We start from the raw sequence: 27,296 nt of genomic DNA on the forward strand, positions 1-27,296 counted from the left end.
CATATATATATATATATATATATATATATATATATATATATATATATGTATATTATATATATATATATATATATATATATATGTATATGTATATGTCAATTGGCTAGTTTAACGACAACCGCCGTTCAATCGTATAGGGTAACTCCAGTGTATACGCCGCACCTAAGAAAAACTTAATTTATTGAGTACTATTTAATATGTTTAAGGCAAATGAATTATACCAATAAAAACTTTATACTGTCTACTACTATAAAAAAAAAGAAATATGAATTATTTATTCTTTGTATTTAACAAAAAAAACTTTCAGAGATTCTTGCATTTTTGCCATATATTCCATAGGGGTATGGGATAAATGCATGATATTCGTAGGTGGAATAATCGCCTTATAGAAAATTACAAGTAATGTTTATAAATGAGGTAATACAATGTCATAATAAGTTATAAAATGTGTGTAAAAAGTTTATTAAGGTGTAAGAATGATAAACAAATTATAAAACTGGAAAAGTTTTAAAAGAAAATAGACGAACGATAGATGCATTAAAGGTTATTGTTATATGATCCAAAAAAGAAGGAAAAAGAACACAGGAGATTTTGATTTTTACAGAGTGTTTGTATGGCATAAATCCCGCACGCTAAAAATGCCATATATCCTAAACAGGTGGGGTATACAAGATATCAAGCTAAACAAAGAATACAAGAGCTATGCACTTGCATTTTGTTGCATTCCATCCTTTACTATCCCTTTACACTTATGTATTATGAAAGACTCATTAAACCTTTTACACTCTTTACAGTAATCATTTTGCGTAGGTCGTAATATATCGCGCTACTTACTACATTGAAAAATCGATTCCTCTCACGACGGTTTCGTTAATATTAACAGTAAAAAACTGAAATTACAACACAATACTAATATAGCATAAAGGTACATAACGGAATAATTGCGAGCAAATACCTTCATTCCTTCTATTTTTTCTGACTTCTGCGGCGAAAACCCCGCGCGGCGTAAATACCGAAGTTACCCTCAAAATTTACCTTATGATCGTGCTCTACTCTATTAGAATTGCTCACTTTTATTATTGGCAATTATTTATTTCCTTTTATTAATTAAACATGTAATATGATAGAAGGTATTAAGAAAGAAAACACACACAATAAAGTACATTAAAGTAAATTTAATTTATTCGAGCTAATTATTTTTTTCGGACCACTATGGCGTTTATTAGTAGGATCCGCTTAGAAGCCAGATTTGTGAAGCCCAGAACGTAGAGTTCCATTTCTAATCTTACATCTCATAAATACCTTAAATTTATTTCATCAATTTGCTGTTCTTGTTAAATCTTGATCTACACGTTAGGCTTCAATAATCTCGCATTTCCGAATTACAAATCAGGAGTTAATAATTAATAACATTAGGTACGTATATCTATTAACAATATTAAGATCCATCCACACCGCCAGGCACGCTTTATACAGCGGCAGTAATTAATGGTTGATTTAACACACACAAGTCCACCAGTTTTTATTTTATAAATCGTAAAAAACTCGATTCTAGTAACAAATGAGCGTATCGTAAAGAGTCGCGGAACGCGATTGTTGATTCATTTAACGGAAAAATGGGGAAAGAATTTAACTTTATCGGTTTCGATAAAGTCGATTGCTATATTTGCGTCACGAGACACGCGAGATACAATATTGCGATAATTATAAAAAAACGGTAACTCATTGGATCGTCGGTGTTCTCGCATGCTCGTGGCTTCTATTAACGCTATATAGATCGTTTCACTTCGAGAAAAGTAAGCATTTCAGTCTTTCAAATATGTATATACCAAATCAAGAAGCCTTCTAGCAAAATATGTCCGTAGAAAGAGTTGTTGCTCTCCAATTCTTCTTTTCTTTTGTTACAATTATAATTTACGATTTATGTATCTTACCTTTAATACATTTATAGTGCATTATTTCGCAATGTCCGATATCTCACAAACAACTCCGCTCGATATAGATTTTATCCCACGATATATCTTGTATTGAAATTCTCGGGGAGTTGAAACTCTCCGACATAATCTCTTTATTCCTATTACATTACGTGCCACCAACACACTTCGCAAATTTCTTTTATTTCGAGATAAACCTTTAACAGCAACAATCTTCTGCGACACTATATTTTATCGCGATATATTTGAGAGCAGATGAAAAAATAGAGGAGACGCGACATGCCCATTACAAACGTTACGAGTAATCAAAGAGAAAACGGTTACCATTCACCAACTTACCCACCCGCTGTTACGAAAGTTACAAGTGCGCATTCTATCCATTATATAAGTTGTCGATAAACATTTACACCATTATATACAGAGTATTATACAATAAAATGGGAAACACAGAAAATAGAGATTGTGATATAGCAATGATGAAACAATGAACTTATCCTCGATAATAGTATTACTAATAGATATTTCTTCTACGTAACATACTTAAAACAAAAAGAATTGTGTCTACAAGCAATTTAATTTGGAAGCTTCTGTATTCTTTTTTATCTCATAAGTTTTATTTGCACCAAATATATAAACGAAAAATAATAAATTATAATTTAGACAACGATGTAACAACGAAAGAGATAGACAATAAATTATCAAAAGTATGAAAAATTTATCTGATATATTTAAAATTTAATTAATAACGTTCAAGCATACTTATCTTGTGATTAAACAAATATTCGACATTCTATATAATACATTCAATACAATTGTAAGAGCTAATCTTTTTAAATGTAAATAACGCTACAAAAGAACAAACAACACGAAAAGTGATAGAACAATAATTAATTACAAACAAAATATCGCAATTATCATTAGAGACTTGCTTAATTATATAGAGGAAAATAAATAGAATAAAAGCTCTTTGTTCGGAGGTCGTATAATTGTTGAAAAATTTGCAATATCTTCTCCAAACCATCCAAACAAATGGAAAATATTTTTGGTTTATAAACCTTTAGCAATCGCTAATTAACTTATTTGTATAATATTTGTATAATATAATGTATAGTATCATTGATTTAAAAATCGCACTGTTCTGATTAAATCATTACAAATGATCACTCTTGAATTATAAAACTCAGTACAAGTTTTCGATACCCTCTCTTTAACATCGTATCATATAATTTTACTATGGAAAGCAAAATATTATCTTTCTTTTATAAATATAGAAAGGAAGAGAAAAGTTTCTTCCAGTGATCGTTTATGTGATACAATAAATTAATTACTTATACATAAATATCAAACAAAACAACTTGCATTAATATGTTAACAACTATTGTACTTCACATATCTAATTTTCTTATTTATAAAAAATAAAATAAAATGTGAAGCTAAATTTTATGCAGTTGCTACATACAGCAGACAAAATATAAATAGCATAATTAACGTAATCCATAATGATTTCCAAACTTCCTGATTTTCTTCCGACTTAAAATAGAATAATTCTAAAATATATTTAATATATAACTTTCTTAAATAATAACGCCCGATATAAAACATCAGGACAATGCGATTTTCTTCGTTAACAAGTTTTTTTTTCTTTCCACCGGTAATCGTTATAAACACTGGTATCATCTAAAGCGTAAAACAAAATAGACGGTATAAATCGCCTTAAAGGTACAAGTTTCTTCCTTCTAGCGGAATCTTAATGCTGGCATAAATGCCGCCTGTGCAACGTTCTTTTCTAATTTATTGTTACTCTTTTGTACAAGTGTGTGGGGAGGCTTAAACGGTACGAAGTGGAAAAAGGGTGCAGAAGATGAAATATTATTTGGCAGTTCGGCATTTGTCAGATATAAGTCAGACTGTTCGACAATTCGACGACCCAGTTGCAATCTCGATGATTCAATTGACATTAAAACGTGTTTCTGGAGTAACGTCGATAACGTCGCCCGGAAATATAGCTGGCAATGGCTATATGTATGAGGAAGAAAAATATCTTTTAGTTTCGGTAAATTCAAATCTTGGCTCTCTGTCAAGTTAATATTACAATTTGAATTAATTTATTAACTCGGTTACATTTTGAATGTGCATTTTAGCAAAGTATTATCTGCTAAATATATGTAAACTAAAAAAATTTATTTAGCAGAGATCCTCTATGATATTTAGTCCTTATAAAGCATCAGGTTTATAATGTTCATCAAACACTTATTTAATTGAAAATTGCTGTAGTAATGCACAAGAATCGACACCAAAGATATTTTTCCTCGGGAACGAGTGTAACTCGTGGGAATATAACGTACATTATTATCCTGTTTCTCTCTCGTTTTAATTAATACTCGGTCTGGTATTGGCACAGAGAGTTGTACTAGCAGTATGGAAACAGCTGTGGGATAGACATTAGTCGAGCTTGCGACGTGTTACACCGACAGATTTATATGCGTCATGCAATCATCGCGAAGTTTCACCAATGCACAGACTATAGTTATTTACGTATGATAAATTAATCTACATGCTGTAACAGGAATGTATGAGAGCGAGTAAAAAGACAAAATTGTCGCCTTTTCAAGAAACGACAGCTTGTTAAAACTCGTACGATGTATACGTCGGCAACTATTACTTCCAGTTTATAGTAAAAACATTCCCTCTGATTACTAATTATAAGACTAAGATGAAGCTATGTGTAAAGATCAAGAATTTAAAATTTTTCAGGAATAAAAACCCTTTCTTAAAACTTTATATTTATCCTAAGGAAAAAAGTTAGAAAGTGTAGAAATATCTAAATAGCTTTAAGACAGCTCAGTCTTATTTCTATTTTTTTCAGTGATAAAAGATCATTAAAAATAATAATTTTGGTAATAAAATATTAAAAGACATTAAACAATTGCTTTTTTTAGAAGAAAAGAATAGGATTACAATAGCGATAGAAAACTTCTGAAAATTTCTGATCCAATAATATTTCATTTAAAGTCTGTTTCAATAGAAATTAAATTCAAAACGTTAAAAAATCTGTCTGATCACATTTTGGCAAAAGTAATTTAAAAAGGATTAGATTCTAATTGTAAAATATGTAAAAGACATATAAACGAAACTATTTGAAGTTAATATTAAGACCTCAATTAACTTGAAGGTAAGGGTAGATTTTCAACCTTAATTATGTATTATTTACTAATCAATCGTTAGATTCTCAGTCTTTCAACAGATTGCAATCCGCGACGAGCATGTAACGTCACTCCAGAATAATCGAACAGTATTTATGATTCATGATTTTCGCTTTATCTCGTTTACTTCTTTCAAACATTTTCCGAATACTACGAGCTATATAAAATTAATGTTTCGAGATATATTTTGTCTATCTGCAACGCACATTTCTATTGCATCATATATTGCAGTGCAGGTTGTTCTTAATTTATGCGATATATTTACTAATATATTAAACAATTGTGTTTAAAACAGAAAAATTTTCATATATAATGTTCTATTACAATAAGTACATAAAATAAACTTCAAGATTTGTCACGTAAATACATATACACTTTTAACATTAATAAAAATGCTATTAAGTATTTTAATTCAATTATTGACATTGTCAGATTTTAATTTTGAGAAAATTTGTTAAAATATTCTTGCTCCTGTTAAAGAATATAAAACTTATATTTAATAGCATGTCGTTTAAATCAAATTATGTTGGTCACATAAATCAAAAACTATCGGCACTGATCTAAAAAATGAAGGAATATAGGTTCTTTATTATAAAATTGTGCAACTGGATCGGAACGTTGCGAGCATGTAAAAACGGAAGAGAAAAATTAGTACGACGTTCGATCGACGTCACCGGTAAAAAACAATACAAAAATACGATTATATGTTCAAAGGACCCTCCGTTCTTTCGTTCTATAGTATAATAATAATAATAATTGTAACTTCGCAGACTTTTATGTTGACTATGGATGACGAAGATTCTTATTTTTCTGTTCTCCTGCATTCTATCGCACGCTTTGCTAACTTGCTATCTTTCACTCTGCATAAATCGTCTTTCATATTCCTCTCTCACTTTGTCAAAGAAATATACACTATACACTATTACAGATATAATTCATTATCCGTTGAAGAAAAGAAGAATCTATTTGCGGATAGATAAACAATTTCTCCTGTTCTTCGCCGAGAATTACAATTATGTTTCACGGAGAGACATCCCATACGCATACTCGTCGCATTTTTAGTCTCGCAAAATATCAAAGTTACATACTTACTTCAAGCACTACGATTGCTTTTCAATCCATTGAAATACAGCGTAAAGATGTAAATTTATCTCGAGACTTTACGTTCAAAAATTTACATTAAAGAAGATTTATATAAAACGGCATTTTCGATAAACGGATGAGTTTCTTCAATGTCGGTATAATGCAATACAATAGAAATAACCTCGGAAATAACCCAGGATATAATAATCCAAAGAGCACTTAGATATAGTTGTGCCAGAAGAAACCAATGTGAAAATACTGTTTCTTCATTTAGTTTCTCTTAAATATGTTATTATCCTCTTATATACACAATCTTATATTATCTTACATTTATTGTTTAAGCATTATATTTTAACATTAAACTTTTCTTAACATTTCTTTTAGTTCAAACACATGCAGAACATTTATCTGCGGCATTCTTAAAAAGAGAATATTATTAAAAATAAAATAGCAAATAAGACATTGTCTCAAAAATCCACAACTATATTTGTTAATATCGGTTGGTTTCTTCTTGGCTACCTACATCCGCTCATCTGAAACACGTAATCGACCACTCATCTTCGCTGTACTTCGTACTTTTCTTTATTCCACACAAAAATACCCGAAAATATGGATTCTCCAATGAGTCTCTTTTTTTTCCATCAAATTTGTTTTCCACTCTTTCCTCTTCTTCTTGTACCAGTTTTAGTTCAATTCTAGTCTCATTCTCACACGCTTCTCATACTCTCATGTTTCTTTCATGCCACGATACACGCATGCTTTTGAGCTTAATATCCTTCAATTTCAGCCTTCCTGCATTACAAAGGAAACACACTTCGAAAGCTTCGCCGTTCCATTGTGTATCGCGCTCACTTTCCGTATGATTACGCAAAAATATTCGTCTTGAGCAAAACATTCGTATGTATCTACTATACTAAGAGTATACGTATAGGGTCGACAAATAAAACCGGACAATGTACTAAAGTTTCACGACACCTCATGCACGGGAAGGAGGGTCAGCATTCTTCTTAACAGTTCCGTCAGTGAATTTCGTCAGTGAATATGCATAAGCACTCACTAGAGGATTTCTCGTTTCCGACGATAAGATCCACCTTATTCAAATTATCCGCCTCTATTGGACATCGTCATTGCTGTCAATCGAATGTCCGGTTTTCCTATCTACCCTGTATAAGCATTTTTATCGACAAACTCGGCACTTTTTTCGGAAAAAGAAACCAAAAGACATGCATTTCTTTTATGTAACATGATGTATGGTACTTAGACTCCAAATGTGACTCTAATTTCTGCACGCAAAAATAAAATAGCGAATCTTTACGGTGAATCTTCGGAGATAAAAAATGTGTGGCTTTCTTCGCATATGATCTGCCGACACGTCCAGTCGGAGCTGAATTGATACGTTTAAATCTTGCGCAACATCCCGATTACTCCCGACGAATCGGCATATTTACGCGAGCACAATGATCGTTTCACTGAGGTAACTTGTTTATAAGATCGTCCAAACAATATATAGTTCGGTTAATCGAATCGATTATTCCAAGAGAGATAACGGGGAGATATATATATATATATAATATATAATTATATATGTGTGTATATGCGAGTACCGTTACTCATTAGCATTAATCAATAAATGTTGCTATATAATAAATTTGTATATTTTATTATCTTAGTATTATCGTAATAAATATACAGCAGTGTGTTTTTTACGTGTCAGTGTCTGCGTGTGTCGATGTGTGTGGCGCGTAATTGAGCGATCGTTCGATTAACCGAACGCGTATTGCGATTGCCTGTTGACCCATTCAACAGAGTGACCGATCATCAGGCCGCGATATATCGGGACTGAAATAAGGTTTCTTCCTGCAGCTCGAGCGCTACCGATCGTTCGAAACGATCAACAGGCTTAAAAACCCATTCTATTTCTCTGCTCGCGATTCTCCAAAGCGATACCAATTCTATTCATACAGTAATTTACTCGACGGTCTCGCATAAGGAAGAATCTCATAACTCCAGCCAGTCTGTTTCCGATTCTTCTTGACGTATCGGAATATCCCCGCCGGAAGCTCTATCGCATCGAATTTCAAGACAGCGACGTTCGCCTATATGAACAAATCGATTTTTTGTAGTTTTTCCATCGAAGAGCTCCGTCGAAAACGCTTAATCTATTTCAGGTCGTCTATAGCGCCGTAATTAGCGAGCGATTTCTTGATCCTGAGTGCGGTTAGCCTGGCGGCGGCATTATGATACCAACATTCCTTCATTACTTTCGACATCACTTGTAGAGCCTAAATAGATATAATAAATTATCAATTAATTCTTAATCTAATTTTATCTTATCACGATATAAAATTATTTTTGTGCAAATAATTTTACTAGGATATAACTTATTACTTTTTATAATTTTAATAGGATATAACTTAGCTAATAATTTAAGTTTTTAATCAATAACTACAATTTTTTAGATTTATATTTTATTTTTCAATCACTACTGACTGATTTCATTAAATTATATACTTATATAATTTTTATATCTCACTCCGTTATATTTCTAAGTCATGTGAAAGTGACAAGCATTGAAAAGACAAACTTGTCAATGACGTCAATAACGTGACAAGAAAAACTTATCAATTAAAGATCATATAAGTATTTTACCTGCAATTCAGTTTTTTAAGCACTTTTGCTGGGTGCGGTTGAATATTTAAATTACTTTTTGCTTTATTTAATACTTACTTCGATCGACTGCCATCGATTCGGTATCGACGGCCGCTGTCGATCAGTGCACACGACTTTCCGCATTTCCTCGATAGTTGGATCGGAAGGCACCAAGTCGTAAAAGGGCAGTTGATACTCGTCATGAATCCCGCCAACATTGCAACGTCTAGCGATCTCCCAGAGGATCAAACCGAGTGCGTACACATCGGCCCTCTTGAACGAGTCGAAGTGGTTCATGTTGATCGTCTCTTCAAGAACCTGAAAGCAGAAAACGTTCATACACGTTGCCGAAGAGCCGTCTTCCTGACCGAGTATAAACGATCGCGAGTTATCTTCGTTATTTTTATCGTTTAATAATTTATTATCTTTCCATACGTCTTCATCAAAACTCATTTTGTTCTTTCACCTGTTAATAGAAAAATTGTATGTCTAATTAATGCTATGTGTAATACTATCAATATCTTATTTCTTTCAATAAGAAAAAATAAATCGAGTTGAAGTTAAAAGAACACATTAGATCACATTTTATCTAATTTTAAATTTGTCATTAATAAAAATAATTATATAATTGCTACAGCATTTCAGTGGACGCGTTATTATCAACGACATATTGACTATTATTAGTATTATTTGATTAGTTTAATTAATGTTTATCAATATTTGTGTTGTGATTAATATTACAATCTTGTTTTATTCTTCCGAAAAATAGGGACTACAGATACTTCTGCTCTTTATGTATAGAACCAGAGAAATCTTTTTCACATGGCAATATAATTACCTCAGGCGCCATGTATCTCTTTGTGCCGACTCTGTTGTTGAGCTGAATGTCGACGGTATCCGTGATTACGTCGTGCCTGGCGGCCAATCCGAGGTCGCCTATGGCGCAGGTACCATTAGTCTTCACGAGGATATTTTTTGACTTCAGGTCCCGATGAGCGATGGCCGGCTTGCCTTGCGTGCCGACTATTTCCATGTGAAGATGCGCCAAGCCAGTGGCGATCGACAAGGCCATCCTTATCATACCGTTCGTGTCGACGGTTGATCTGTTGAGGTAATCGAAGAGCGAACCCTTCTCATGATAGTCCGTTATCAGCCACAGCTGAGTCCACGTGCCGTTATCTGAAAAGAAACCAAATTAGAGATATCCGCCATTCCATCAATTTACAATTTACTTAGAAGATGTAGCTCGATCGCAGCAGCTTTCATAAAACAATGTGCAAGTTAAAATATGTAACGAAAATCGATGAAGAGGGTATTTCAATGTTCCATGTAATCTGAGAGAAGATCATTTAAACGCGCTCGAAACATTTCCAGAAATAAAATGTTTCCAGTCAAATATTCCATCATAATTATTTCATTTGATCAGTTAAATTAAAATTTTTAATTATGATTTAAATCTAAATCTTCTTGACAATACAAACTAGAACATTACATTTACTTTACAATTACATCTTTTATTTTTTAATTTGTAAAAAAGAAGATCACAATGATTAAAATTCTTTTTTAAATTAATATAAACAAGCATGCACTCTGAAAATGGTGGAAGATAAATGTTGAAAAAGTACACTAGGCTACTTCTTAAGTATTATTCTCAATTTTGCCAGGATTTTAGATTTAATTACGAATATGAAAAACTACCTTTGTTATCGGCAGCGATAAAACCTAGGATATTGTCATGCCTCAGCATCACCGTCTGATAGATTTCAGCTTCTCTGAACCAGGATCTCTCTTCTCGCGAGCTGAAGATCTTCACGGCAACGTTTTCGCCGCGCCAACGACCGCGCCAGACCTCGCCGAAGCGGCCTTTTCCGATCGTTTCCACCAGCTGAATCTGACGCGCTATACTCCGTTGTACCAGAAGTGGCAGGCCTACTTGAGAGAGGATGGGCATTGGAGAACGTAAATTTCAGTATGATTAAAGATGACTCACCCGTCGCGTGTTTGTGTATCAAGAGACGAATAGATTAACGTGTGCACAAATACACACATAATTTTGTAAAAGAATATATTAGTAAGCAAATCTGAGTTAGCTATTAATTTCGCGCGTTAAGTAATTAAATTTTAACGTATAATCACTCATCCGTATTTTTACACACGTTAATATATTGTATATACATATAATAGGAATATAGTTGTATATTACAAAAATATTTTAATAATTTTTTAAGATTACATAAAATAAATTTATGTAAAATTAATGTTTTACATGCAACAACTTGTTACATTTGCTATAATAAAAGACTGTAAAATTAAGGATTACTGAAATACATAATTCTATAATTTTTAATAATATTATAAGAAAATTAATGTAGTTGTTATTGTAAATTGCGTTCTAAATGTTATTGATGAATGTGTCCGAACGACTAATCACATCAGACACTTTCTATAAAAATTCGAGATAGATTTGCCTTTTATCATTCTGTATATCGCTGGTTTCATATGATCAACTTTAATTTAGTTCGACCTACCTGAGCCGCTGCCACTTGTAGTCATCTCCAACATATCCCTGATAGTGACGCCGCCCAGAATTGGTCGGTCCGGAGCCTCCAGCGAGTCGTCCGGAAAGTGCCTAGCCGGCCTCTTTTTGGTCATGTGTACGTGATAGATTGCCATTACGACCACGCAGATTGCGCATATTGGTAGTGCTATCGTCAAGGCCATTTTCCAGGTAACCCACGTTGCGTCATCGCCGCTCGACGATACTTTCGGCAAGATATATTCGGTTATTATTCGCACGTAGGAAGCACCGACGGACAAACGCTAATTTCGTCCTTGATGACGCCGTATTGTACATACGTGTTATCGTACACGATATACCAATATCAGAGGTATTCAACCCATAATGCGTGTCGCGGATGAATGCCGGATGATGCGTTATCTCGAAGTTTACGGACAAATTACGTGAATGCAAAAAAATCTGTTCAATGCAGTTGTATTAATTATTTGTTCTAATACAATTAAATAAAATTATTTTATGACTTTTGATAAACCGGTCTTGAAATTTACATTCACATTCGTGTCAGAGAAAGGTTGAATATCTCTCATCTTGGAAGCGAAAAACTTCGCGAAAATATACGAATTGGTTAAAATCATTGTAAAGTTGTTGATTTAAAAGCAAGCAAGCACAAGTAAAAATTTTCAGACAAGAAAGCTGTGAGATGTAGATGTTAAAAAAAAAGAGAAAAGAGCTAGAGAACAGCGGAAACGTGCGAAGACATTTAACAAAACGTTAACGAAATGACTAATGCAAAGCGAGCTCCGTGTTAGCAGCGGTTAAACACATTCAAAAGGGGTTTAACGTAACATGGATAAGATTTCGGACGATTTTTATATGCAGATTAGTTTGGTGACCAGGAGCTTGATTTATGGCTGAACCTCTGACAAGTCACGAGACTGAAAGAAAAACGTCCTAAGAACCTCTTCGAAAATTGGATGATCAACGTACGACTGCGTCTCGATTATTTGCTGGGTTTTATATTTTTACGATCTTTCGAGAGACAGATATTAATAGTGCGAACTGTTTTTTGTCGTAGTTTCTATCTTTATGCCGGGATGATACTACTTTTTTCATTGAATCAATGATCATTCTAGTGTTAAACCCGCGGTAATTCTTTTGTTCTACGTAATATGCAAGGTAAGCTCACATCATGGTATAGCATTATAAATAGATTCCTCTAACATCTCGAGACGTCTGTAGTACGTTAAGCATATAATTTGACTTACCTGCGAGTAACAGTATTGAAGAGCATCAAGGTATATCTTTCGAGTCACACGAATGCTATTAATCAATTATTGAAATTCATCACACATATGTTAAGTAAAAATGGTATTAAGCAGTGTCTAAAACAATCCAGTTGTTATAAAATATTTAACAAAAACTATTTATTAAAAAATAACTTGTTTATTTCAGCTCACGTTAATTCGATAATCCTCAATTTTTCATCTTCGCAACAAAATAAATTGCGGCAGCCACCCGGAAAAGAATTAGTTTATGATCAAATATATTTTCAAACATACAAAAATGTAAATCACAGGTTGATTATATTTTAATATTTATATTTTCACTTATATAATAGATATAAAGTTAATAATTTTGAATAAAAAAATATTTAACATAACGTATCAAAAAATTGCGACAATTTTTAAGTAAATTTCCGTTAAAAGTTATCTCCACAAATCCGAATTACGAAGAAATAATTAAATCGTACAAATTAATATCTAATTTTTTAAATAATTGCTGTGAATCGAAATATTAATTTGCAGACGTATAAGGATTTGTAAAAGAGAGTTATGACAAAACTGGATATATGTATATATAAAACCAAACAACTATCCAACCCATCGTGGAATGAAACAACCGCGAAATTCAATTGGCAGGATTTTCGCATGAGCCATATGTGTAGGTATTGGATAGGACGAATCGCGATATAATTGGATATTGATCCCTGTGAAGATTTCAATGAGATGACAGGCAACACGGCGAGAAACGATTCACTGATGAATGATCGCACAGCCAACGATGAGTCTCCCAATAACAATGAGAGGTAATACGAGAACGTGCACCTTGCCAACATTAACAAAAGGATATTGTTCGTACAAATACGTCACTTAAACAATAATTAATGTTTATAGGTTTCTGTTTCGTCACATAATATTTTTGCTTATAATGCATAGAAATGTGTGATATCGTAATTTTCACATTTTCAATGTTATAGAAAGAAACTAGACGTTTTCCTAAATATTTGTTCCTTCCTAAGATATTAGTATTTAATATAACATATTTTCTCTTTTTAGTCATATAATAATACAACTATTTTTATACTATTTATTATCTCGTCATATAACTCTCATATAATCTCATAACATATAAATCTCATCAGTATGACTAATAAAATTAAGGAATTGTCAAATTTGATTTATTATTGTTTGCAACTCATTTTTATTGGAAAAGAAAAATATTCCTTAATAAAATAAACTCGAGAATGTCAAACATGCAGAGTTCTGCAGAACTAATGATATGATACGTTTCAATATTGACAACGATGTAAACTAGTGGCTCAATACGAAAATATCTTCCGTGTGCTGCCAGTAAATCCTTGTCGGACGGTCTAATTAAACCGCCACGTGAATGTCGAATTCCATAAGCGAGTACGTAACGAGCACACATCTCGGGCTAATATCAAATCCCTGCTATACGAGAGTATCCACCGATAACTGGCCACCGTCCTCGCGGATTTATTGGAGCGCGTATAATCGATGAATATCACTTCCAGCCTGTCCCATCATCCCTTTGTCCAAATCGTGTTGTGCACGCCTCGTTACTTTATATTCCCGAGGTGAAGTCATTCCATTCGCGCTTGGCAAATTGCACCCTCGTCCTCAACGTACGTTTCTACTCGCAGTTAAAATCCATGATATATCACACAGTTCTACGATTATAGGTAAGTCGCTAATAATTTAAATTAAAAATACAGTACAAATAAACGACTAAATAATCCACTCATTAATTACTGTTGATTATTCAACCATTTTATTACTAAAGTTTATTATTTACGATACTTTATAGTGTTTCTCTTATTTATCATTATACATAAAAAACATAAATACGGATGTCTAAATCTATTTTTAAACATATTAAGATAAGATATGAAGAATACGAGCTTAGTTTATTATATGATATATCAAACTGCTATCTCAAGCTACATATTTGTTGCAATTTCTTACCAATTAACTTGTCCTGTTGTAAACATACGTACAATAAGTAATTGTTAATAACTACTCTTTTGTAAAGATGGATCACCAATTAATTAACTATTTCAAGAAGTAACAGAAAGTTTTCATTTGGTTTATGAGTTATTAACGTCATATAAACATTCCAATATAATCAACTAGATACAATCTTTCCTGAAATAGGAAATTCGATTTATCAGATTCGAGTCTGTAATTAGAACAACTTTATATCGTGTATATCGGATATTTGAATGTTACTAATATTGGTAAAAATTTTACAAGCTCTTCTTCCCGTAAAATATTACTCGCGTGAAGTCGATTATTGTCAATAACACACAAGTATGCTTTTGTTAAACTTATTTAATTCTAAAGAGCAACTACATTTGTTATTCCTATAATTTATTTAGATATAAATCTTTTAATGAAAACTCATACACATTTATTTCGTAATATATTTGATTTAAAATACACGATTTTGCAAAAATTACAACTGCGTGTTAACACGATACCGGAAAGGGTATGTTCTAGGGTTAACATACTCTCACAGTTACATATGAAATAACAGACTGTGGAGAATATATGTCCTCGGTTTTTTTTATCAAATTTTCTCCACGTTGCAAAATTTACCGGAATGTATATATGTATACATATAGACAGACCCGTATTATCTTATCTGCACGTAACGTACACAGCACGTTATCTGCATCCCCTCTTTATTACAAACAAGAGATGTACGAGTAGAAAACTACGATATATTACGATATATGAGTGCACAATTCAATGATGTCAAAATACATTTGAAATCTAGTAGAAAGTAATTTTTATAACTTACGGTCAAAAATTCACTTTTACACGTGTCAATAAATAATAAAACATTTAAATTAATAATAAAAAATTAATTAATTAAGTTTAATTTAAAATTAATTGCTCGACAGTTATTTTTATTTAACAATAAAATGTTAAAAGTTTAACGCAATATTATAAATATGAATAAGTACTGAGTTTAAAATAATTGTAAAATAAAACATTATAAAATATTGTACATTATATACGCTTACATAATCTTTTTAAACGCTCTAAAGATAATGTGCGTATTGCGTAATTCATATATATCTCGCATTATGTAACGAAACAGCAACGCCATTCTGCAGTAACAACAAAATATCGATTTTTTCGATAAAAAGTCGTTTAAAAGCTGAAAAACACGACGAACGTGATCAGGATAGAGAGAACTGTCATTCGATGGTCCGTTCCTTGTCTTGTCAGCTTGGCACAAGCAAGATAAATGACGCGAGAACGTGAAACATGGGGGAACACAGGGGAGAGAGTGGTGTGAAAAGTGCGCGCCCAGACAATTCACAAAAGCGTAGAAAATCGATAATCGATACCCCGCTTTTCTCATCGTTGTCGCACGCGTGCCTTACCAAGGTTGCTATATCAGAAAAGTCCTTTTCTCGCTGATTCATGATCCACGAAATGGAAAGCTGAAGCGCCATGAAACAATGACGCGGCTTTATGTTTATGGCAGAGCAAATTCATATATTTTAAATTAAAATTAAGAGATTGAAAAACTAGAAAATTTGTAAAAGCAGTGAAACAACATAATACAAAATTAAGTATTTTATTTTGTATAATTATGTAAAATGAGTGTATAAAAAATAATGAACGATAGATTCAAATATTTAGAACATATAAATCCGCCATTGTTTTCAAGCGCTATTGACATGAATTAAAGCCTAAAAAAAATTCGCAGATTGCATTAATCGTCAGGATTCAATAGTTCATTTAAATTTTTTTTTTTCGCTTTTTGAGAACTTATAGCCTTATTGCTATAAGTTCTCGGAAAGCCCCGAGCACGTGACAGTTTTAAATACGTAAGTTGTTATATAAGTTGTTGATGTAACAACACACTCGAAAGTTACCAAATCATTATCAGACAAAAAAATAGATAATTCAACAGACGAGAATCGTCAGTCAGTCGATTGTAAAATTATTATCCGATACCTCAATAAAATCGATCAATCTAATTTTATAATCTTTTTCTTTAATAAATTTATATCGCTTATGCTCTTAACGACAAAATGTTCGGGAGCCAATAAATTATTTATTTAATTTTGCTAATAAACTAACGCAATCACACATAATAGATGCTGTTAGTTATCTGTGTAAATTATCTTGTTGCAACTCAACGATTACAAAGGCAAAACCTATCGCTCGCATCACATCACGGACGGCTGATCCATTCAGGACGGACAAGGCAGGAAATGCATTCGACCGTAAATTGCTTTGTCTCGATAAACATTATATTACAAAATAAGCATTACAAATTATTTATTAGTTTTAAAAAATGTAGTAAGTGTCAATAATTTTATTTATATAGATATTACATTATATTCCATTAAGTTAACAAATTAGAAAATCATATATTACATCAAAATTTTTTTATTTTTCTTGAAAAATACAAAATTGTATATTGTACAAAGTAAAACAAAAATGTATATATCTTATAAAATTGTAAAGTTTTAATCTAAACCGAATAGATCAAAAAAGCCTTTTAGCAACAAAAGAAATATAATGATAGCCATATTATTAGCCACTTATTCAATTATTCATATCAAATACTTTATTTACATTTTTCAAATATCATTAACCTAATGGCAATGATCTTCTCCTCTTTCTCTAACACCGTCACATTTTAATATATGCATTTTAATATAAACCTAAGTCACGATTACATTACAAAACCGAACTAACATATAATCATCTTATTAATGAAAACATTTTAACTATTTCTGAAATTCATAATTATTATACAAATAGTTTTAACACATTTATTATTTTAATAAATAGATTGCTAAAAATCTTTTACTAAATAAATATAATATCATAAAATTGTTTAAATTTTCTTTAATTTTTATTTAGAGAAGAATTTATTTCTTTTCTGGCCTAGATAGAGATATCATCTTCAGCATTTCCGCCATTGAATCCTTCGAATTTATCTAACCAGTACGTTTTTGCGAGTATCTCATTCAGCGGAGAAATGAACTTTGCGGCCAAAGCAACCTTGAAGGCGAAGAATTTAAAGGCGGCAGCCGTTTTAGCTGCGATTTATTGTACCTCCTCTGAGGCGGTTCGCGAAGCGAGAATACGACCGACCTCTGGACTCGTAAGTAGGAAAAGAAGGCCTTAGATCGCGATTGCAGTAGTCAGAATGATCGCAACAAGCGACCACGAATTCGTTGCCATCTGGACCGCGTAGCGTACTGTTCGTGGTGCACCAGACAGAGTATTCCGTGTCCGGAAAGAAGTTCATCTTATTGTAACACCTGGGAAAATAATTTACATAACAAGTACTGCCGCGGACCAGACTGACTATGGCGTTTCATGTCGCCGAAAAGTGGGAACACTCGACAGCTGCCGTAAACTGTAAAATGACGTAATACGCTAGAGATTGCAGATAAAGTGTATCAGCGAATCATCGGAGTAAGACTTTGATGGGATAGTATCCAAGAAAAATAAAGAGGAATAAAGGAATGCTAATGGCAGCATTTTAATTGGCTCAGTATGCTACAACGCAGAGTTTAATAAGCTGCAGAAAGATAATTAGCATACATCTAAACTTGACTGCATCGGTTAGCTTTGATCGTGTGATTAATCGATTTTCTTTTCTGTTTATATTACAGCTGAAATTATAATTCAAAGCCATCATAATTAATATAAAATTTTAAAGTTATATAGTTTGAAACGAGAAAAATAATTATTAATCAAAGAACCAGCTGGCCAAAGCTGTTGATGCAAATCTTTAAAAGAATCTACACATATCTGAAGAAGAGAAAAAGTTGTGAAAGTATTATATCACTCTGTTTTTGTCAAAAAGCAATAACAATTTTGAAAAAAATCTACATTTTAATAATAATAAATTTTTTTTATTAAAGAATAAATACTTGGAAAATATTTTAAGAACATATCACATTTTCCTCAGTAACATACATGTGTAGATCAGTATACAGTAATAGTATACACAGTATTTTGTAATTTTTGGATCAAAGTTCTATATGTACATATTATCAAATTTTAAGTAATTTAGTAATTAAGTAATTTTTTATTTGTAAAGAAATTAATTATTTTTTCTTTTCACAAGTCATCAGTTTATAAATATTTTGTCATGTTGTCATATTATTATTTGATAACGTGTCTGTAGTTAAACTTTTATCTAAATAAAATCTTTTCAAGATAAACTAAAAAAGTTTTTACAAGTAACAAAATTTTATATTTTATTTAATGTTGTTAAATTTTATTTAATATTAATTACTATATAAAAAACCTCTGTGTAAAGTTAATTTTTTCGGAGAAATTTATTCTCCGTTAAAGAAATTACTTAAAAAGAAGGATAAATACAATAATAAATCAAATAAAATATTAAAATTTGTCGAAAAAATTCTGAAGTTTGACGCAAATCTTACAATATACTGTAAATTAATCCATATAAACAACAATAATATAAGATATTTTATTTTATCATTCATAAACAAGGAGAAAAATATCATCTACATTTTCTTCAAATTCCATAAAAGTATTCAACGGCATGTACAAAGATAATAAATACATAAAGTCAGGAGGCATGCGGAAAAAAAAGTAATAGTAGTTCAATCCTATTTAAGCTTCACAATCTCAAGAAAGTTTCCTGATAAATAGTATTACGAAAGTTAAAAAGAACTTGACATGAGATCATATATTAACAAAAAAATATGTACTAATGAATGTAACTTGAAACTAAGTCTATGAGTAGCAAATAAGATAATCCATGGTCTTATCATAATGTTCTTTTGCACAAAAATTAGATCTTTCATGTCAGCTTCTTTAATGTTCCTTCACATAATAATAAATCAAGTCATCAAGTGTGTATAATACATTTCTGCGAAAGTTAAATAAAAAACCGCAAGTTTTGCAGAAAATCTGAAGGTTACTACAGGAGGCGAGAAAAATATTTACAAAAGCCACCCTTTTTCGCGTGGGTCACGCTATCGAAGTACATACTACGGGATAGTACTGTCGATAAAGAGTGCAGAGAAGAGAGCTATGACAACATGCTACCGGTCCTTTCCGAGTTCACTCAGGAGGATTTCCGGCGTACAACTTGTAAGGAAAAAAAATACAAGAGAAGATCGCCTTGAAGCGACTATAAGCTCCGGAGGTGGCAAACATCTCGGTCAAACGTCACAATAGCGTCACAATAGCATATTATCTTATCCAAATTTGTTATCTCGTTTTATTTTCTCCTAAAGATACCGTCTATTTTACATTGATCTCAACTCAACATCGATATAATTTTGAAATTTATCCGGATAATTTTGCAATTTACAGTGCATCAACGATATAAATAATGTGGGCGTGTGCTGCTCAAGGAGGACGAAAAAAGCTGGAGAAATAATGGAAAGTAATGAAGTGCTAGACGATTATTGATCACGCTTATCTGTATCACTCCTTACTGCTCGCGTGAAACAAAATGTCGTAGCATTCGTTTCAATAAAATTAATTTATGCATGCATTTAGAAATATAAATATACGTATTTATATGTATATGCAATACGCCTATTATGAAATAATCCAAAACACGCGTGAGCGCATATAATAATAGATATATTAATCAAATGTTAATATTGATAATAGCCTCTAATAATGCTTACTTTATAATTTACTTTGATTCATCTAATTTAAACGTTCAATTCTATGTCTCATTATGATATAGTTCCAGCAATATAGATAGAAACTGTAGAGTATTCTGTCGTCGTTAAAAAAAGTCACGATATATAAAATAGTTTGTCATGTTGCGCTTTATTGGACGTAATAAATGGTGAAAAAGAGCGTATAGCTTATCCACGAATACGCAAATAGTGCGTCGCATATGCACGTCTATGTCTAGTGTGTAGCAGCGTTTCAGACACTTTTTTCTTTACATAATGTACATATAACGCACATATATATAGCTTTGTACAAATATAGAAATCCACACAATGTGCCAAAATCATCGATTGATAGTTTAGAAGATAAGTTCTTTAATTAATTTGAAATAAAAGTAACTTTTCATTTCTAGCATAAATAAAGGTACAAATGTTTTTCAACTTGTAAGCAATTAAAAATCTAAGGAGTTTAACAAATTAAAATCCAAGAGTAAAAGTAGATAAAAAAGGTATATGTGTGTGTATTTTTGAAATAAAAAACCATGGAAGTTTGGGAATCATAACTGGAAGAATATTTCATTTTAATCAATAAAAAATATTAATCAATCATTTATGCTTTTAATAGAAATCGGTATAGATTAAAATAATCTACTCACAAAATATCATGATAATTTCGATACATTTCGTACATTGTACACAGATAACGGCAGCGGGAGCGCGACAGAGAGCGTGTCAGACTGAGTTCAAGATGATAATATATGAGCGAGACAAAAATATATACACTAGCAGAGCCATGACGTAACACTTTATTCCGACCATAAAAAAATAACCCGTGACTTGGCTAATTCTCTTCTTATAGCTACGTAAAAACGCTTTAACCGCTGCTTGAAGCCATTTCTACTCCATTAAAGATAGAAGTGACTTTATATTGAGCACAAATCCTTCTGCAAAAAACCAATATCTTCTTCTTAATATGCAAATAATGCTTTAAATCAAATTCTGACAATAATAAAAGTTCTTGAATTTATTTGTTGATAATTTATCTCATTTATAAAAAAAGATAGAATGTGAAATATTTATACTAAAAACAGATTGCTTATTTCTTTGATATATTGCAAAGATTCTCGCAAACGATTTAATTAGATATATCCTATTGTCAAGAAAATATATGACGGTGTGAAACACTGTTTAAATGATGAATACTTTGAACTCGGGATTACATGACTGAGTATTTACGCGAAATACATGTTCGTAAAATTCAATAGTTCTATTAAATGATAGAGTTTATTTTGATTAAAATACAATAATTTAATAACTAAAAGATTACAAAAAAATCTGAACGGCTAGAACTGTTTGCATCAATTATATGCAGATAAAGTTAATTGAGAGTTAACTTATATGAATAAGAACTTAATAATTTTGAAAGTTACTGTGAATATTATAGAGCTGCCCCTTTAACGCTTTAAGTAGTTGCGTGGGATAGGTCAAACTAGCTTCAAACTTGAAAACAGTTTCTTTGTGCCACGTACACAATTGCGTGTTTCGCTTCCATTCTTGTTAATCTTACAGTTTAGGTATTTTCAGGAATTGTCTCGAATATATGCTATGCTTATATTGCCCGTATTATTGTAAAGTAATTAATATCGTGAATGTCAAGTTCGTCAATATACACACAATTTAGACGTTTCATAATTAAACGTCGTACTCTCTAGTGATGTGCTATTCTCAAATTCGTTATATACACCTCGGTATAGATCGGCAACAAAAACCAACTATAACATTCTAAATAATTAAGATACAGCGAGAATGTATTTTATAAGTCGTGTTGCAGAGATAGATACATAAAGAGAAAAAAAAAGAAAGAAAGAAAGTGAGAGAGGAGAGTTGCAGCTAAAGCCCGTGCCACCTGCAGAGTTTTCGTAACTTCCAGGTCTGTTTGGACTATACCTTCATTGTTGCTAGGATGTAGCAGAGGTTTGAGATCCCGATTGCAAAAATCCTCTTTGTTGCAGCATTCGATGACGAAGGTCGTGTTTCGCGAGTCGCTCGTCATGCAGAAGATGCGCGGCTCGGGCTGCGACGGCGGCAGGTGTTTAAGCACGCACCTTCAAGCCGATTTTGCACCAGTTTCAGAAAACGAGGTGAGGAGAACTCGGGATAGCGCGCGCGCGCGCGCGCGCGACGCGTTCGCATCGAGGCGAACGAGATATCAAAAGGGGATTCGTATCGTGCGGTTTCAAGGCAAAAAACGCAAACGGGGATTCGATCCCTTGGTAACATCACAAAAAGGGATTAGTGCGCTTCTAAGGTTGTATTCTGAGTCTGCCTCTTATTTATACCAATATCGTCGATTTTGTCTTCTATTATTTCATATATGTAATTCAAATACGTTAAGTCACCTATATTAACGAAGTGAACATTCACAAGTTGACGTTTTGTAAATACTTTTTAAGGCTCTTGTATGCAGAATATGCAGATACATATATAGTTAAGGTCGTTAAATCCTTTTCTTATTAATATAATTTTTTGGATCTCTAAATTATTTCTATATTTTTTCAATTTCTCATTTAGCTTTTAAAAGTTCTTAATTTTGATTATATTATTTTATCGAAAGCACTGAAAATCTTTCTCAATGTTCGATCAAATTTCCTTAATCTGATAATACCGTCCAACATTTGTTAATTTAATTATATAATGGCAATTTGTACTTATTATTTCAATTACAATTATACCTATCACTCTTCTCAGAATTTTCTTCTTCAGAAATTACGTTTGAAACGAAGATCAATTTTACTTGAATCTATGAATCTTATAACAATATTGAGATAAAATTGAAAGTTTCGTTGAATAAACTAAGTCTAATTGAATATTATATATGTGTATATTATATATCAATTAGCCGATAATAGCGCGGTAACATTTCGCATTTGATACGTGCACGCGTTGGGAACGCACCCGTTGAGAGTTACTGCGCATCGCAATCCACACGGATGCGGATGCTATCGCGCGAGGGAACAGGGGATCACCGAGCAAACTCCAGCAAAACCGAAAGAGAAATACTCAAAAAGAAAAAAAACCGGGAGAGGATGCGAGAGAGCGGGAGCTGGTAGTCGGGAGGAGCAAATCCGCAACACCGTGCAACTCAACACACTCTCGTGATACCTGACATGTGGGGGTAGCCAGTGGTAGCATAGCTTCGTGATTCCTGAAATTCTGCGACTCCTGTGGGGATAGCATCGGGGCGTACAACGCTATATAACGCGCGGAGACCCCCGGCGTCGACTCGCGACGCGAGTCTTTCTCTATCGATCGGGGTTTGTTCTACTACAGTAACCCCGCGGCGAACTCGAGAAAGGGACAATCTCGAGAAACGCCGTCAGATCGCCGGAAACGATCTTCAAAGCAGGCACATCTCGTACATTCTGAACAAATCGAACTCGGCACAGCAAAGAAAATGTGGGTTAGGGGTAAAACGGTAGACACTACGATGCAACGTGTGTTAGTTGGAGTCTCTCAAACTGATATTAAGGTTAAATTATAAACACACGTATAATTATACAGATAGTACACGCAGAAAATTTTTCTCGAATAATGTAGAATACTCATAATAAAATTTACTAGATTTGCATCGCACCGGTAGGATATACGCGTATTCAACCGGAAATTAATATATGACAATAGAAAAATAATAGTTTGATCAGATACATCTTGTAACCTAAAGGCAAATAAATTTGCCATACTAACAAGGAAATATGAGAAAAGTAAAAAAAGTCCCATATATACTAATAATATATGTATATTCGACGTTGTAGCTTGAATTGCACGTTGTATCTTAAAACAGTATAAGAAAAAATATAATCTAGGGTGGTACCTACTGTGAACTGTATATATAGAAATATTCATTGCGTATCGAGAATTGCCGAACGATTTTCGAGGTTAAAAGCACATTCGACGCCTCGGATTTGCATTGCCAAACGCAGTAATATAGTAAAACGCGCTCTTGAAAAAGGTCCCATACTTGATGAAAATATTTACTTCTGCGTAAGTTTTATTTTTTGCTCTCTAAATTTCTTATACTTTCTTGAAATCTTTTGCATATTATGACTATATCCTAGCCGTGCAAGATTAGTATGGTATTTTACTTTGTTCGTGTATACTTGTATCTTCGAGAAAAATTTTCTGCGTGTAAAAATCTTCACCGATCGCGAACCCTTGGAAGAATATACCTGAAGACAATTCAGACGTGGAAGATAATAAAATTGGGTATAAATTGAGGTTGCAGAGGTCTTTATCGCAGCAGGTCCGCGACAGATCGATGCTCGGCGTGCTGTTGCAGAAACGGGGTTTCTCCGGCGGCAGCCATTTGCTTCGATCGAGGCACCTTTTATATTTAATATATAATATTTAATATATTTATTATAAATATATTTAATATAAATTTAATATATTTATAATAAATATATAATTTATATTTATATTAATTGTTGTTAATATAATTTAAATATTAATGTAAATGTCTAAGTTTGCTATTTCTATACATTTTCCTTCTTGAGAGACCACGAATTATTTATATATATAGGTACACGTATTGAATAAACTGCGATTCTTTTTGCGTTTATAGTGATTTTCTATGATATATGAATATATTTTATACATACACGATGCATTTTCGGCGATTGTTTTAGATGGATCAATTAAAATAAACGTTACGAATGAATGAATTTTTGTGACACGGAAGCGCATTATTCAATGCAATACAATGCGTTTCTTAAGAAGCCTAAAATAAAAAATGTGTGAGGATCTTTTAATCAAAATTTTAAAATTAATTTTTTAACTACCACATTTAAACTTTTTGTAATCTGTCTTTTAATAATACGTTTACTGTTTTATCATTTATTAAAATTTTATCAGAAATTATGTGATACACCGGACGGGTCTAATTCTACAAATATCTGATGCAAAGTTAATTTTATAGCTGGTGCAAGTTTTATTCGCATTACCGTCTGACATTGCTGCAAAGCAATTTGGTATAATCTTTATTGGTATTTTTATGACATCAATAAAATGGTGCATAAGCGCATCTATCTGAAATTTACAATAGCTTCGGAAAAGCTTGCGAACGTACGCCATGATCAAAGAGGTCAAAAGTTGAAAAGATAACGCAGTACGTATATGTGAAATATGCCGCGTACTCGACCTTTGATCCTGCAAAGATCGACATTTTCTTTATCATGTTAGGATGCTCGGTAATACATCTGCATGTCATAGGACATGAAAATCTAATATTGAACAATATATATAATTAAGATCGTGTGCTCATAAAGTTTTACAGTACCACGTTTAATTTCAAAATTTTTATAATTTTTATTTCAGATCAATATTAGTTTATAAACATGTTGTCTATTTTTCAAAATCGCAGTGTAATGTAATCTATTCTATTATCCAGTCTATATTCCAGTTTATTACCATTATACATATGTTATTTTTTTAAAAACATTCTACCAATACATAAGACATAATATTTTACATATATAGGTAAAACAAATTTTATATAAATTGTTTTTCTATAAAACTATATACATAGAAAGTTTATATTTTATATAAGAACTTGATGGAATATTCATGCAATTTCTCTGTTGTAATATCTTTTTTAATTCTACAAAGATAAAATTTAAATTTTGTTATAAAAATAATTATGCATATATTCCATTCTTTGTAAAATATGTAATTAAATAATAACTTATATAAGTGAATAATTTTTTATATCTTTGGCTCTAAAAAAAAGCAAAAATTCGAATCATTTTCGTTACATTTGTGTAATTTCACAATTTCTATTCTTGTTTATTATACATATGAATATTATGAATAAATAAATATTAATTGTATTGATATCAGTCTCGAAAAATTCCGTGTCTCTTTTGTCAGAGTCTGCGTCTGGTCTTTTTAATTTTATATATGAATTAATGCACTACACATTCTGAAGGAATCTCGAAACGCGGTCGAATTGATTTATCTCATCTTTATAATAATCGCCGGTGTAATGATTATAAGATATCCCGATTTGAAAACGATGCACTCTTAAAATCAAACAAGATCGACCGAGACAGTCCATGAACCAATGCGACGATCTGAGGTCGCAGACGTGCGGACGGCTCCTAAATGCTTAATGCGCCAGACGGATAATTCGGATAATTCGGCCGGAGATCGCATTGAAAATAGCGCGACCGAGATTACTTGATCCGGCCGTAGCGTGAAAGCAGCACGAGGCAATTTTATATGCGATCGCATGAATGCAAAATATATTGACGTGTCGCGTCGCAAGCGAATTCGCGTCATATGTGTTGAGATTTCAGTGTACGTCAATCCGACAAAAGTAATAAATTAGAGTCGAAGGGGAAATTGCAGATTATAGTTTTCCTTGTTTCTATTTGTTTTCTAAATAGAAACGGAGCGCAAAGTAGTATACCTATAGACATTTTATTGCGCAAAAATTGTAATTAATATGTATAGAATTATATTGTATCGTATAAATTTATTCTCAGTAATTCTCGTCCGCACTATGATGCGTTTCAAAAGTGAGCCCTTATATAGTTAGGACAGTGTCATCTCATCTGCTTGGATTGAATTGAAATTTGTATATGGCTACCCCCACGCTTGCGCGTAAGAAACTTCCTCGACGTATTCGAAATCGATACCGCGGAAGAAGGGAAGGTATAACCATCGAATTTCGCCCCGAGTTTGCCCTGCGATCGATCGCGACCAGAATTTCCATGGCCCATAGCGGTCGAACTTGAAGTCTTAACCACGCATCGCGTTCGGCAGCGTTACCAACGCGACGACTAGCCGACAACAATAATTCGTTTCCGCCGAAAAGGGCGCTAATCATGGCCCGGGTGAGAGCGCGGACTGGAAAACCGGCTAAATGTTCATTCGTGGAAACCACGAGGGCATCGATC

The 27,296-nt window shown here is 32.5% G+C and overlaps 1 protein-coding gene across 5 annotated transcripts in view; it reads right to left on the bottom strand.

Moving 5' to 3' along the window:
• Window positions 1-1,160: 1,160 nt before the first annotated feature.
• Babo (TGF-beta receptor type-1 babo) overlaps window positions 1,161-27,296 on the bottom strand; it is a 37,962-nt gene continuing 11,826 nt past the window's right edge. Inside the window, exons 3-10 of one of the 5 annotated variants that reach the window (XM_071772662.1) lie at window positions 24,567-24,721; window positions 23,503-23,545; window positions 22,288-22,445; window positions 11,398-11,631; window positions 10,568-10,801; window positions 9,708-10,048; window positions 8,948-9,187; window positions 1,161-8,502 (exon numbers count right to left, since the gene is read on the bottom strand). In XM_071772662.1, the coding sequence (XP_071628763.1) occupies window positions 8,380-8,502; window positions 8,948-9,187; window positions 9,708-10,048; window positions 10,568-10,801; window positions 11,398-11,631; window positions 22,288-22,445; window positions 23,503-23,545; window positions 24,567-24,721 (1,528 nt within the window). In that variant the 3' untranslated portion in view covers window positions 1,161-8,379. Of the gene's footprint in view, window positions 8,503-8,947; window positions 9,188-9,707; window positions 10,049-10,567; window positions 10,802-11,397; window positions 11,632-17,776; window positions 17,986-22,287; window positions 22,446-23,502; window positions 23,546-24,566; window positions 24,722-27,296 lie in introns of all 5 variants that reach the window. The other 4 variants (XM_071772661.1, XM_071772659.1, XM_071772660.1 and 1 more) reach the window with 4 other exon arrangements.

This window comes from Temnothorax longispinosus, chromosome 3 (assembly GCF_030848805.1).
Source record: "Temnothorax longispinosus isolate EJ_2023e chromosome 3, Tlon_JGU_v1, whole genome shotgun sequence".
NCBI lineage: Eukaryota > Metazoa > Arthropoda > Insecta > Hymenoptera > Formicidae > Temnothorax > Temnothorax longispinosus.